The following is a 15777-nucleotide window of genomic DNA, read 5'->3' as shown; positions in this document are numbered from 1 at the left end:
TTATACTTGTCAAGTAACTAGACTTTCAACCAAACTTTTGTAAAAAGTTGGATCCACAATCTCTCCATTTTCACTCTTTCTCAACTTGCTGCCACATTCCATTGGGGTGCCAACCGGATTGGAATCATCCATCTTGAACTTCTTAAGGACTTATTTGGCATAGCCTTCTGAGGTGATGAAGATTCATTTTCCTTCTTGCTTTACTTTGATGCTGAGATAATATGCCACGAGCCTCATATCCTTCATCTCAAATTCATTTGACACGTCATTTTTGAACTCTTCGAACAAGCTTGGATTGTTCCATGTGAAGATCAAGTCATCTACACACTCAAAATATCTACACTTTGCACTTTAATATAGAGTGCATGCTCATATGGATACTTGATGAAGTTCTTGTCTTGAAAGTACTTATCAATTCAAACATTCCAAGCTCTCAGTGCTTGCTTGAGACCGTAGAACATCTTCTTCAACTTCAAGACTTTTTCTTCTTGCCCTTTTACTTCATAGCCTAGTGGTTGATCGATAAAAAATTCTTCTGTATGAAAACCATTTAAGAAGTCTGACTTCACATCCATTTGATAGACCTTCCATTCATTTTATGCTGCCAAAGAATTGACCAGTCTAATAGTTTCAAGTCGAGCTACGAGAGGAAATACCTCATCATAGTCACTACTTATGTGGCGAATCTATTGTATTATGAGCGTTTGTTATGCTCAGGTATTTTTTCCTCCGCAATAGTTACGTGAGGTGAAGTTGTTGTCATAATATGCATTATTTGTAGTAGTGAATAATCGATTAAGCCATAGGGTTAATCAATTATTGGCTTCAAAATACTATAACCCTTATTCCCAAAAATGAAAACCTCCAACGACTAGTATCTTAATCTTTTAGGAGTGTTCTTAATCTATTAAGAAGCTTTAAAAGTTATTATAATTGATTAGATAAGAGCCTTAATAAATTAGAAAGTGTAAACAAGTTTCATAAATTATTAGAAACATCCTTGATCAATCCCACAAGCACCTTGGTGGTTCCTCCTTAGGAATTATAGTGTTTTTACCAAAATCAGAAAGGTCAAAAACACTTTTATACGAGTGTGTGAATTGCCTTTGAAATTTATTCTAATATATTTACAATACTTTGATCACTTAGACACGGACCAAACAGGCTTTCTCACTTTCTTTAAAAATCTTTGATGCTGCAAAATCCCTTGCTTGATTCATCATTGATTCGATACTTCATTTTGGAATTGAATTCTTCTAACGGATGATGCAAATATTGAATTCATCTTGATCTTTACTAGTGAAGACTTCACATCATATTGTTGTCATCTTCAAAACCATTGAGATCCACTTACTGGTGCAAATATTGTATTTGAAAACACATAGAACCACAATATGCATTGACAGGATCCTTCTTTAATAGGGAGTGTCAAAAATAATCCTTCTAGACAAAACTCTTCTGCTGTATTTTGTTTAGGAAATGATTTTCTTATTCAAGCAATCATTCTTGGATGTAGCCTAAACCCATTCTTTGGAAGAGGGCATTCAGATAAGGTGCGTTTAGAAGGTTCCTTTTGGAAAAGGTCTAAATGGGATTTTAATGGGATCATAAAGAACTATATGGTGTAGAATGAAATTTTCTCTTAATATTCAGCGTAACACTATTTTTAATATTCAATTTCTTTATTTTCACATTGATTTAATGTATAACCCATAATTTATTTTGAATCCAAATTAAAAGTAAAAGGATTCTTTTTTGAATCTTTTAGGCAAGATATATTTTTTGCAATAACATGATTGCATTCTTTGGAGTTTCAATCATATTATTATCATTCTACACAAAACATAAAAACTTTTCTAAGACATAAACATCATCAGCTAGAACATTGTTATAATATTGATTTAAGTAACTATTGTTCATGTTTTGATTCTAGCACTAAAAATAGTTAGTTTTGTTGTTTTCTCCCTTATGAAGACATGCATTAAAGTTCAAAGGAGGATTGAACGACATATTCAAGTTTTGAACGACCTTTTCCAAGCAACCTATTGTAGTTGTCTAGTGAGTAAAAATAGTGATAGACTTTACCTTTGGGGTTTCCATTAGCCTGAGAGAGAGTTAATCTAGAAAAAGGGAGATCATGGTACCAAAAAAAGGGAATATGAAGTCCCATCGGAGCCAAAGAAAAGCACAACAAAAACAAACACTCAAGAAAGAAGAAAAAAAGAGAAGCTTATCATAGGATGAGTTGTGGAGAGATTCTTGACTAATTCTTATTGATATTAGTATCATTGTTGTTCTCTTTATTTATTTTAGATTAATTGAAAGATTTTAATAATTTTAAATTTTCATTTATTTGAAATACTTCGCCTACAAATATAAAACAAATAAGTGATTACAAGGTACAAGATACATGCAGTGCACAAGCATATGCACTATTATATATTCAAGTTACAATTGTATATACTTTTAAAATTCAAAAAATTAAAAATTAAAAAAACAATATATTATGAAAAAAAAATCTTATTTCAAGTGAGACTTCTTTCCACGTTCTCCTTTTATATTGAATTGTATACCGTTTTCTAAGTGTATTTCAACCAATGGGATGATTTAGTTTCTTATATCATTTGTGAGATATTTCTTGTACCAAATAGCTGTGTCAGTTGGCAGGCGATTGAGATTATTATTGAAATCAATATGATAAAGACCCCAATTTCCAGAATAGCCTGCTTGAAATTCATATGTATCAAATGCTGCCCACAAAAAGTAACCTTGGACATTTACGCCATCACTATCAATAAAACAACAAATGTTAAGATCAACTTCTTGTAAAGACAAATAATAGATAAGCACCCCATTTCATATTCAACTATGTTTCATAGAGATATTCGTTATATTTGGTCATTTTGATTTCTTTTATATTGGAGATATTTAAAATCAACGTTTATGAATATTTAATAGTGAAAAAAATAGATTCAATTCTAAGAATAATCAATTGTGCCAAGATAGTTATTTATTACCCATGAAATTTAAATGATAAAATAAAATAACTCACTCAATTGCAGCTTTGGTAGCGTTTATATGTGCAGCAATATAAGCAATTCGATGTTCATCCTTCAAAGGATTTGGAATTTTTGTAGAAGAGATACCTACATAAAGAGGATTTCACAAAAAAAAAATACATTTATTTATCTCTTCTCTAGCATAAATTATAGATATTAGGTATAACAATGTAAATATGACTGAATCAACCACCGACCATTTTCAGTGATGTAGATTTTGGGATTTTTATACTTTTTCTTAATGTAGACTAACATATTATATAATCCTTCAGGATAAACATTGCTCCCACTGTATTGATCCTACAAATCATCAATATTAAAAAAATTAAATAATAATAATAACATTTCTTTAAAAATGTCATTCTTTTTAATTTATTTAATTATTTATCACCTTGTAACCAAGAGTTTTTCCTTCTGCATTAAAATCTACAATTATAAAAGAATAACCGAGAATTAGTCCAATGTTAACCATTCATACTTATTATAATCTTACATATATTAATATACATATCTAATGATACTAATATTTTGATTCTTATAGTCAAGGTCAACTTTATTGGACATTGATTTATATTGATGTCTTTTATACCAAATTAATAATTTCTTAAAAGCAATATTAAACTTACCTTCTGAGACGGCTAAGGCATCAAAATTGTCATACATAATCTTTGTTCTATTTGATTCGTGTCTAGCAAAATGAGAAGTATAATAATTGACACCAATAAAGTTTGCGCTTCCTTTTAACATGTGTTTTTCCTTTTTAGTGAATTTGGGCAACCTATTCCCCACTAGCTTTTTCATTATTTGTGGATAATCTCCATGGAAGACTGGATCTAAAATCCTGTATGTTTTAAAAAAATAGATAAATAATTTTGTTATATGCTTATGTATTGGTCAACAAAAGAGGATAAAAAATTAAATAAGAATAACATAATACTATCAATAAAGCAAAAAAAAAAAGGTTTGTGATTTGTAAGGTAAGCAAAAATCACTAACCATCCCCAATAAAAATCCATTAGTCTTTGAGCAGCAACCACGTCTTCTAGTTTGGAACTGTAGGGAACATATCTTCCCGATGAAAGAGCAAGTCCAATTTCTCCTCTTTGTATTTCCTATATCAAATATTTAATGAGCAATAATATTTTATTTCTTATTCAAACTTCTTATTTTATTAAGCTTTAATTAATTTTTTAAATGATTAATGTTGATATTTTTATTGCACTGATTCAAATGTAATAATGATAAGGTTCATGCTAACGAGTGCCCTAGGGACACTCTTTAAGCATTCCATATAAAAAAAATATTACTTAAATAAATTATTTATTTTAATTTCCAATGCATTGAATACAAGGAATTCCAATAAAACAAATTTTGTTATTCCTTAAAAAGAGTTAGTTATTTCCATTTCTAAAACATTAAATGTAAGTATTACTTACCTTTTTAAACTATTAACCAGTGCCTCTGGGGCACTCGTTAGCATTACCCTAATGATAATAATAATTATTACTACTTTTATCAAGGGTTTGAATTCCCTTCAATCACGATATTTTTTAGTTTCAACACTTAATATACATATATTTTAAGTTAAGGCTGACGATATATATGTAACATGAAAATTTTAAAATATGTTTACTTGGAATTTTGTTGTGTATAACTTTGACGCTGTAGCATGGGCAATAAGGAAGTTATGAAGGAGAGTATATGCTTGTGTACATATTTTAGTATTTTTGCATGTTTGATCAGTAGATACTTTATCAAGGTTGAACATGAAATGAAACATGGCTGTGACTTCCGCCTCATTGATTGTAGTCCAATGTTTCACTCTATCTCCATATGTTTTGAATAAGAGTTCACTATAATCCTTGTAGTATTTCCTGAAATTTGATTATTTTAAGTAAACAGCGTAAGCATGCATGTTCCAATTTTTTTATTTGTGTGTATACAAATTATAAGATTAAATCTATTTAGTGAAATTGAATATAAATAAAAAATGATATTAAGGTAAATTTACACAATTGAGCGATTTAAGAAGCCTCCAAACTTTTGCTTAAGAGCTAATGGATAATCAAAGTGCATGATACCCACAAAAGGTTCAATACCTACATATTTAAATGAATCATGTAAAGTAAAATTAAAACAAAAGCATTCCTTATATTTAAATTAAATTGAAATGAATATTGAATGTCTCAAGTCATACCATTTTCGAGTAATTCATTGATCAAATTGTTGTAAAAATTGACACCTTCTTGATTTATGCCTCCTTTCAAGGTTCCGTCTATATATTTGGTTGTTGAAAATAAATAAAATAATAAGTGTATTATAATAATTAAATATTGCAAAAAGGAAATTGAGTGTAAGATAATTATTTCTTAAATGTAAAATATCCTCTAGCATATTTTCTAAAAGTTTTAAATTGTCATATGCGCCACTTCATTGTGTTATTTTATAAAAAGAAAATAAATATAATGGTGTATGATTCCACTAGCCATTGGATAGATTTTATATTAAATCAATAAATTAATTATATTTCTTAAATGGTAATTTTAGCTTTAGCATAGAATGGTTTAAAATAAAAAAGATTACATAAAACGAAGCTCGAGAATTTAGCAACAACAATAACTATCCTCCTACTTATTTTTATAAGTTGAGAAAATTCATTATTTCGCTAATTTTCTTTTTAAGAATAATTATTCTTCTATTGTTAAAGTTGACCAGGAACAAGAAAATTGTGCTAGGTGTTTGATGTTGTTTTCCAAATACTTTACCTACATGAATTCTTTTTCTTTGGTGATAAAGTCTTTTAATAATAACTAAACAAAATTTTATTATGTTGATATCAAGGTTTTTATCAACAAGTTGATTAAGGATGTGAAGTTAATAAGCAGGAAATTTCAGGAGAAGATTAAAATTCCTACATCAATAGTTTCAAAATAATTGAAAAAAACAATATTAAGTTTTGAAAATTTACCTGGCATTATTCTACTCCAAGAAATAGACATTCTATAAGAATTTATTCCAAGCTTCTTTAAATGTTGCACGTCCTCCTACAATATTATACAAATTGAAACAAATAAAATAAAATTTAAAACTAATTAAATCCAAGGTGTTTAATTTTCCTTATTACTCCTAAATTATCAAAGTATTAGACCTAATATTCAATTAGTAATACATAACTTAAAAAACCCATTAAGTAACAAGGTTGTTGTTACTTCTAATATATAATCTCTATTAAATAGATTGTAGTGGTGTTAGCTTTATGGTTGGAGTCACGTTATAGGTGGCAAATGTATGAACCTTCATTTTCATTAAAATATTAAATATCATAATATGTGCAATAAAATACTATATTATCTAAAATGTATTTTAAAAATATAACTGCAAAGTTAGTAGTTGGTGAACTCACCTTATATCGCTTGTAATGATCAATTTTTAATGGAAATTTATCAACGTCTAAATAAATATCTGTTTGTAAAGAAGAAGAAGAAGAAATATGATTAGGATGAACTACTAAAGTTTGGAGGTTATATTCTAAAATAGATAGAAAAAAAATAAGGATACCAATATATATTCTAAGATGAATTTAAAACTTTAGAAATTAACAACTAAAATTGGAATCATATAACAAAATATTTATAAAATTTATTTATTTATCACTACATCTATAAATATATATTTAGAACCTTTATTTTGTATAACTATATCATCCCATATACCGAGTCCTCTTCCTCCTTCATCGCACCCTCCTTCAATCTAAATTTACCAAAAAAAAATAGTAATATATTAACTCATATATATATATATATATATATATATATATATATATATATATATATATATATATATATATATATATATATATATATATATATATATATATATATAATTTTTTTAGATAAGAGATATTATATATTATCAATGTTTATCACTTTTTAACATGTACCTGAAGGGCAGAAGACCCACTACCAAATAAAAAACCTTGTGGAAATGATGCACGATTTGGAAAGCTTGAAGAATTTAAAAATTCTAATATAGAGTCATATGGATTAGTCGTTGTTGCTTCTACAATCTATAAATAGTATACAATAATATGTTAATTAATCAATATATACTAAAATAAATAAATTATAATTGAATTAATATTATTGTGCCCAGGAATAAAATTAAGTTAATCACGAGTACCTTTGATGCAGATAAGTGATGTAAATTTGGATTTTTCTTAGAAAGAAGATCTACAATATTAAAATAATACAATAAATTATAGCATTGAAAAACATTTGTTAATGCATATTGAAAAATAAAGACAATCACACGTTATATTACTTGCAAAGTTGCAATCATCAAGATATTTTTAGTAAAATCGATATGCAATGTTAACATATATACTATTATTATATAGTATTTTCTCCATCTTTAAATGATCTTCGGAGATTTTGGGTATATTCAATAAAGTTAATTTGTTGTATAATTAATGTGTATGATTTGCATATTATTATATCTAATAAATTATCTTTTATGTATATATATACTATTTGCTTTTCATGTTCCTAGAAAAAAAATAGAAGTATTACTAAGATATATATTGGAAAAAAGAATAACAAACTTAAGTAGAAATTTGAAAAATATTTTATATATTAAGGATAATGTATCAAATATCAAAATCTTATAAATAGAGATAGAAGAAATATAAAATAATTTGGTTTGAGGATGATGAAGAAACGTTTTAATTTTATTAAAAGAAATCATTGTACACAAAAATAAAATACATACACCCTTGTGCTGGATCAGGAACGTTAGAAAGCAAAACAAAGAATATGATTGAAAGAATAGTTTCAAAATTTCTCAAAGATGATAGAGTCTCCATCTGCTGCATCAATGAATATACAAAAATATGATATTAAAAGTCACACTTTCTCTTCATTTATAATGAAGAAAATACAACTCAACCTTTCTATGCTTATGACAACCTATAAGGAGACTTTCTATTTTTAGAAATTCAAGCTAGATTTTTGAAATATTATAACCAAAAATTGACTATTGTATTGTTTGATATTTTTTTTCTATCATGATAAATACAAATATGACTATATATGGATTTTCCAACGAAATAATATTGTTTGTTTGTTACTAGTGTATGCATAATGTTATATATATATATATCTTAAAAACATTTCTTTAATGTCGTATATAAAATATTTATTTTGGTCATTTTTTTCTTTTATTCTTAGATTTGTTTAAGAAACTCAATATTTCTCATAGTTTTGGTTTGTTGTTTACGATACTTTATTACAATATAGTGTTGCAGTGAGCATGGAGAAGAAAATGTCGTCAACAAAGTATGAGATTGAGAAATTCATTGGTGTGAATGATTTTTGTTTGTGGCACTTGAAGATGCGAGCCCTACTGGTTCAGCATAGTCCATCATAAGCGTTGAAGGGAGCCACAACCATGGATGTTGCGCTAATGGAGAAAGAGAAAACCATGATGGCAGGTATTGAGCCATGGTGATAAGGTTCTCTGACAGATTTCAAAGGAGAAGACGGAGGCGACTGTATGGAAGAAACTCGAAAGTTTGTGCTTGACCAAATAATTGGTCAATTGCCTCTTCCTGAAGTTAGCTTTGTATTCATTCACGATGAGTGAAGACAAAGCCTTTGCTGAGCAGTTGGATATGTTCAACAAGATGATTATTGATCTTGAAAATATCAACAAGTTGTTGTTCTGAGCTTTACCACGTACTCATGCTCACTTTAAAGAAACTCTCTTGTATGGAAGAGATTCCTTGAACTTTGAAAATTTTCAATCCTCCTTGTACTCAAAGAACTTGAACGAGAAGAAGGAGCATAAACAATCGTTTGTTGCTGAAAATTTGTCCATTAAGGAGAAATTATCAAGGAAAGATGGTAATTTTGAAAAAAAAGAAGGGTAAAGGTCAGCATAAATCTTATGGTGGTGACTTTTGAAACTAGGTGTTATCACTATTAGAAGGAGGGTCACACACGGTGTGCCATGATCGATAGAACAATCATAGTGGTAAGGACAATGGTGATGCATCCATTTTGAATATAATTTTGAATCGTTTATTATTCTTGTAGTTTTGAGCAGCAATTCTTGCAAGGAATGGATCTTGGATTCAGGGTACACTTGACTCATGACACCAAACAAAGACGTGTCTGAGGAATTTTGTGATCAACATGGTGGACCAATGTTGCTAAGAAACAAAAAATCCTCATAATTTTAGGAATTGGATCTATAAGATTCAAGCTCCATGACGAGTCAATAAAGATAAGGATTGGTGTCAGATATGTACCTTATTTAAAGAGAAATTTGATTTCCCTTGTGAATTCGACAAGAAAGGATATGTTTTAAACGGAGAGCAAGGTATCCTAAGGGTAACGAAGGGATAGGAGGAATTATTTAGAGGTATCAAAAGGCAAGACTTGTATATCCTTGAGGTTTAGGTTGTAAGTGGTTCAGCAGATGTGGTGTCCATAAAGCCTATGTCGAAGATTGATATATGGCACAAGATACTTGGCCATTTTACTGAAAGAGGCATGTTAAATTTTTGAAACAAAATCTTCTATGTGGAGACATGGTTGAAAAACTAGAATTTTGTGAACCTTGTGTATTTGGTAAATCCTTTAGGGTGAAGTTTAACTAAGGTAAACAAAGAACACATGGCTCCCTTAGTTATATCCACGTTGATCTTTGGGGGCCTTCCAGATGTTCTTCACATTTAGATGCAAGGTATTTCTATCCATAGTTGATGATTATTCCAGAAAGTTATAGGTATTCATTCAGAAAACTAAGGATGAAACTTTTGAAAATTTCAAAAGTTGGAAGACTCTAGTCGAAAATCAAACTTGAAAGAAAGTCAAGAGGTTGAGAATATACAATGGTCTTGAATTTTACAATGAGGCGTTCAATAACTATTGTGATGTGTCCGGTAATACAAGGCACGTAACTACTGCACGTACTCCCCATCAAAATAGTCTAGCTAAAAGGTTTAATCGAACCATTTTGAAAGAGTTAGATGCATGTTTGTTGGTGATGGATTGAAGAAGGCGTTTTGAGCTAAGTCTGTTTTGACATCAACGTATCTGATAAATAGATGTCCCTCAATTTCCTTAGGGATGGAGACACTTGAAGAAGTAAGATGCGGACATCCACATAATCTCGACAAACTTAGAGTATTTGGTTGTGTAGCCTATGCCCACATTAGACAAGACAAGGTTGAACCTAGAGCTTTGAGATGCATGTTCATGAGGTACCCTAAAGGGGTCAAAGCTGATAGGTTGTGGTTCCTAGAGCCAGGTCATAGGAGGTGTATCACAAGTTGAAATGTAGTTTTCAATGAAGTAGAAATGGCATTCAAGAAAACTGATGAAGATGGTCGAAATTTAAAAGTCTCTGAAGAAGAGTTAGATTAGAGAGAGATTCATATTGAGGTGAAGCATAATGATGATGAATTGCATAACCCCAATGAAGTTGAAGAAAAAGCCCAAGTAGCTGATGAAGATGGAGATATTGGTAATGAATACTTGCTGGCTAAAAAGAGGACAAGAAGAGTCATCAAGCCACCTCGAAGACTTGGTTATGCATATCTCATACCCTTTATCTTAATCTCTGCTAGTGAGGTTCTTGATGAAGAACCTAGAGACAACAAGGAAGTTGTGAGGAGTCGAAATAAAATTGAATGGATAAAAGACATGGATGATGAGATGAAATCTCTTCATGGTAATAACACTTGGGAGTTGATTGAGAAACATGTAGGGGCCAGATTAGTCAGGTGTAAATGTATTTTCAAGGTTAAGGAAGGAATCGATCAAAGGTACAACAAACTTAGGCTCATACTACTTTGTTTCTGATGATTGCAAGCTCATTGGATATAGTGATATCGATAGGGAAAGAGACGTATATGACCGAAAAAGCACTAGTGCCTTTGTTTTCTACATTGGAAACACAACCTTTACATGGATGTCGAATAAGCAGTAAATTTTCACTATTTCTACATGCTCACGTGGCGGACACTTCATGTGTTTGTCATGCAATCTGATTACGAAACCTGTTAAAGCAGTTGAGGTTGCTGCAAAAGGAGCCGACTAAGATATTTGTGGACAACAAGTCATCAATAGCTTTGACAAAGAACCCAATCTTCCATGATCAAAGTAAGCACATTGACACATGCTTTCACAATATTAAAAAGTGTGTTTATAACAATGGTGTGCAGTTGGAGTACATGAAGATGCATGACCAAGCAGCTAATATCTTTACCAAGCCTTTCAAACACAAAGACTTTGTCAAGTTAAGATATTTACTTGGAGTAGAAAAATCAAGTTTAAAGAGGGGGGGGGGGGGGTTGAATATTTTAATTGATTTTGGGTTTGTTAGTTTTTGGGCCCTAGGAATTTGAAGCCTAAATTTAGAGCATTTAACTTGCCACCCCCAAGTTACACATGACACCCCTCATATTTTAATAATTCTCAGACTGTCCATGGAGAAATTTGAGTTAAAAAGTCCGAACGAAATTTTCGGTAGATCATTCAAAATTTCCGGAAACATACATTTCAAAAATTTTGGTAAAATATACGTTTTTATCGGAAATTTCGGAATTTCAAGTAAAAACACACATTTCAAAATTGCAAGTAAAAAATTTCAAGAGTTTTTATCAAAAATTTTGGTAAAAATGCATACATTTCCAAATTGCTGGTAAAAACTCGTGAACATGGAATTTTAAGTTGATTTTGGGTTTGTTAGTTTTTGGGCCTTTGGAATTTTAAGCCTAAGTTTAGAGCATTTAACTTGCCACCCCCAAGTTGAACATGACACTCCCCATATTTTAATAATTCTCAAAATATCCATGGAGAAATTTGAGTTAAAAAGTCCGAACGAAATTTCGGGTAGTTCATTCAAAAAATTTGAAAACATACATTTCAAAAATTTTGGTAAAAAATACAAGAGATTTTTCCCGAAATTTCAAAATTTCAAGTAAAAACACACACATTTCAAAATTGCTGGTAAAAAATTTCATGAGTTGTTATCGAAAATTTCAGTAAAAACGCATACATTTCAAATTTGTTGGTTAAAACTCGTAAAAATTGTAAATTATTAATGGAAATTTTGAGTTTTCTAATATAATTTTGATATTTCAGATGAAAACTCGTACTTTTTAATATTTGGTAACTTTAAGTAAGGATATAATCGTAAAACATACAATACAATATGGGGAGTGTCAAGTATAAGAGGAGTGACAAGTTAATTTCCCCCAAATTTATGTTGAAGTAGGTCCAACTTCTAAAATAAATAGAGGTGATGGTATGAAGTCAAAAATTATAAATACTCAATAATTAGTCTTCCTTTTCCAAAAGTTTCTTATCCTCTCCCAACTACTTAAACACTTTCTCCATATTCCCAAAGCTTCCTGCTAATATCATATTCATTCATCCACAAAAAAAAGCCACTTTGAAGATCCACTCTAAGAGAGCATGTGTAGAATTTACATCATGAATTGACACTTGTGTTTGATATTCCAACAATGTCACCCCAACAATGCTTAATATCCACATCTCCTTGACTCTATTTCTATTGCATATTTGCATTTCTCTTGACATGGATCCATAACTGAGAAAATACACTATGTATGATAATGTTTTAATGTTCTAGTCTTCTTATATAGTACACTGTCATTCCTTCCATTTTAATGCAAAATAGTTTATACAGATTCATAGTCACATGTGCATCTTCCACCATATGGTCCACATCTCTTCATTTATGTCATTTTGATGGTCCTTATGCACCCTCACCTTTTAAAACCTGGAAGAATCCTAACCAATTTTTTTTGGACTCCACTGGAACATGGATGAGAATCCAGAACCATAGAAAAGGTGAAATAAAATAAGCTAAAATAGCCATTGAAAAATACATATCTCAGTCTCACTATACATAAAATGGCAAACTCTATAACTTAATAATTTCATGTCTGAATAGAATGAGATCAAAGACAAAATAATCTTAAATAAAAATGTTACATGCACAGGACAGAACCTACATAAAGTCATAATAAACCCCTCACCAAAACTAACAATAATAATGAATGAGTGATTGAGAATTTTTGGCCTACTGTTAAACAATGAATCCACAGCTTCTTACAATCACTAACTCATTATTTTGTGAAGGGTTTATCTAATGACTATTTTACAATTGTTTCCGGGAATTGTATTCGATCCTTGAGATTATACGGTCAAACTCTTACTAATTCTGAACTAACACCTTATGAAAAGGTTTACCTGTGTTCGTATCGTCTCTTGAATCTTATAGCTTCAAAGTGAGATCAGGAGATGTAGATGCTTGTGGTGGAGGAGGAGCCATTGGAGCAAAACTAGAATTTCCAACATTAACACCACCTCCCTGATCCACCTGTCTAAAACTTCCAGGCCAAAAGAAACTTACATCCTCATCTTCCACGAAAACTACCGATCCGAAATGGTTTCTATTGAATTTCGCAGCAGCTCCCATATCAGGAGCCGCCACTGATGATGACGGTTGCATATGTCTTCTTTGATGCATTGCACCATGAGCTTCAACGCCAAGAGACCGAAGAGGCGAACCATGAAGAGGTAGAGATGCTAGGCTTGTATACCTGTCGGTAAACATTCCCATTCTCATCGCGCGTTTAGCCATCGTCCTCTCCCTTTTGTGAGCGTTCTGATGACCTCCTAACGCTTGTGAGCTAAAGAATTTCCTTTTGCAGTAATTACAAGAGAAAACCCTTGGAGTTACCGATGGCGACGCATGAGCAGCTCCCACTTCACTGCTAGCATCACTTGAACCCTTAAACTCGCCCTCACTCGAACTGATATTGAGTGTCAAGTCAAGCGTCATAGAATCAAGATCTTGAGGCGCTTCGGAAGGGTTTTCAGGTTCCAAGTTTAAATTTGGAGTCATCATTTATATGTATCTTCAAATAGCTATAAGTTCTTCTACATAAGCCAATTGAATAGATCAAATGTCACACTTGGACTAGCTTATCATGATGAAACCGTCACCTACATTATAATTGCTCAAAGTTAACAACATCTTCCACCAAAATATTATTTATGTAAAAAAGAACAAAGATATGCAGCACACAAAACTGTAAAAGGAAAGGCCTAAAACAACATTTTGTTTGTCCAAAAGAGGACATAGCCATCAAACTATCACATCAAAAGCAAACTATCTTGCCAAGGAAGGAATTATAAACTTTAATTAGTAACAATTTAGATTTAATCCTTAAACAGACCCAAATAGAAATAAATTTAACTTAAACTTGAGAAAATTAACACTTGCTTGTTTGCATAGAGTCTAACTAAATGGTTCCGACCTCGTAAATCGGACACCAGAAATACAACACCGACATTGACACACTTTTTCCTTTTTGGTGTATTTTTCAGAGGTGTCGGTACTACTTAGATTTCATCTTTATTCATCAATTGATATGCAAAGTGATTTATTGTAGTAGACTAACTAATTCTAATCACTCAAATACTAGTCTTAAACAAAGAAAACAAACAGAAAATTAGAAGATTGGAAACACTAAAACTCAAGAAGGTAATTTGAAGTGGTTATTGGACATAGAAGTTGAATATATATACCAAAGGGAATCATGAGTTATTGAAATCATTCAACTATTTAAAAAGAAGAAAAAAAAAATGTTACTAACATCAAATTAAGCTCCATGTTGATACTCACAACTTAGATCTAAATTTCAATACACAAAGATGTAGTTACTTTACTTACATAAGCAATATAGTAGAAAAGAAGTTGATATATGCAAGCAAAGGAAAGCAAGTAGTAGTGTGATTGGGAAGAAGGGTGGAAAGGTTTTTGTATGATAAAGAGAGAGAGTGAATGAGTGAGGTGATACTTAAAAAGGAGATGATAAGATAACAAGAAGAAAAAAGAGAGATATGGGAAAGCAGAGAAGAGGGATGGTATTGGTAGGGTTGTCAGATAACATAATTACATAACACAAGACAACAAAACATATTGAAATGAGATGAAATATGAATGAAGACAACAACAACGATAGAGTTAATAGTACAGTCCAGATCATATTTTTGTATAAAACCTTAAATAAACTACTTTTATCAATATTATTTTATTATTATTATTGAATATTAAAATATCGGTATTGTAGTTTTGGTGGTAGTAATTAAGAAGAGTACTTAATTATGGGTTTAGTGAGTGTTTGTGTGGTTTGGTTATAAGAAAAGAAAAAGGACGAAGGAAAGAGAGACAGCGAGACAAAGCTGTCCCCACTTCATCCCTGCCAACACCCACAATAAAGACGCAACATGCTCATACTAAATTAGAAACAAATTCACAAAAATTTATAAAGTCACCATAGTTAGGGTGGCAAATAGAAATGTGCTTCCCGTTTAAATCTATTTTGTAAAATGCGCTGGAAAAAAAATTAGTTGAGAGTATGAACTTAAGATTTTATTCTGCTTTGTAAAAAAAAAACAAATGAAACTGTCAGCGGACTTTGTAATTTTTTTATTTAAAAATATAAATTTTATCGTACCCATAAAAATAAAAAAAAATAAAATGAGGTACATATATCAAATGTTGCAAATTAAAAATCTTAACACACTCCATATAAAAAGTGCGGACAAAATGAATATGTTTACCAGATTGAACTCTTTTGTTACTCCTAATTCTATTAAAAAAATAATTAATAGTT

General features: G+C 30.6%; 2 protein-coding genes across 3 annotated transcripts; both read right to left on the bottom strand.

The window, feature by feature from the left end:
- Window positions 1-2607: 2607 nt before the first annotated feature.
- LOC131605664 (beta-glucosidase 13-like) lies at window positions 2608-7929 on the bottom strand. The gene is made up of 15 exons (XM_058877997.1): window positions 7827-7929; window positions 7239-7288; window positions 7000-7125; window positions 6740-6809; window positions 6463-6521; window positions 6028-6103; window positions 5257-5334; window positions 5071-5158; window positions 4693-4933; window positions 4056-4171; window positions 3686-3900; window positions 3451-3485; window positions 3257-3359; window positions 3053-3146; window positions 2608-2788 (listed from the first exon to the last, which is right to left on the bottom strand). Exons 1-15 carry the CDS (start codon window positions 7927-7929, stop codon window positions 2608-2610), a joined length of 1635 nt encoding a protein of 544 aa, XP_058733980.1.
- Window positions 7930-13047: 5118 nt separating this feature from the next.
- LOC131602955 (zinc finger protein 4-like) lies at window positions 13048-15109 on the bottom strand. 2 transcript variants are annotated; one of them, XM_058875184.1, is made up of 2 exons: window positions 14755-15109; window positions 13048-14101 (listed from the first exon to the last, which is right to left on the bottom strand). In XM_058875184.1, the coding sequence occupies exon 2, from the start codon at window positions 14001-14003 to the stop codon at window positions 13368-13370; it is 636 nt and encodes a 211-aa protein (XP_058731167.1). In that variant the 5' UTR covers window positions 14004-14101; window positions 14755-15109; the 3' UTR covers window positions 13048-13367. The 2 variants fall into 2 exon arrangements, with proteins under 2 accessions (XP_058731167.1, XP_058731166.1); XM_058875183.1 differs by having other exon boundaries at window positions 14832-15109.
- Between the last annotated feature and the right edge of the window lie 668 nt (window positions 15110-15777).

This window comes from Vicia villosa, linkage group LG5 (genome assembly GCF_029867415.1).
Source record: "Vicia villosa cultivar HV-30 ecotype Madison, WI linkage group LG5, Vvil1.0, whole genome shotgun sequence".
Classification (NCBI taxonomy): domain Eukaryota; kingdom Viridiplantae; phylum Streptophyta; class Magnoliopsida; order Fabales; family Fabaceae; genus Vicia; species Vicia villosa.
This window is presented reverse-complemented; position numbering and strand designations above follow the sequence as displayed.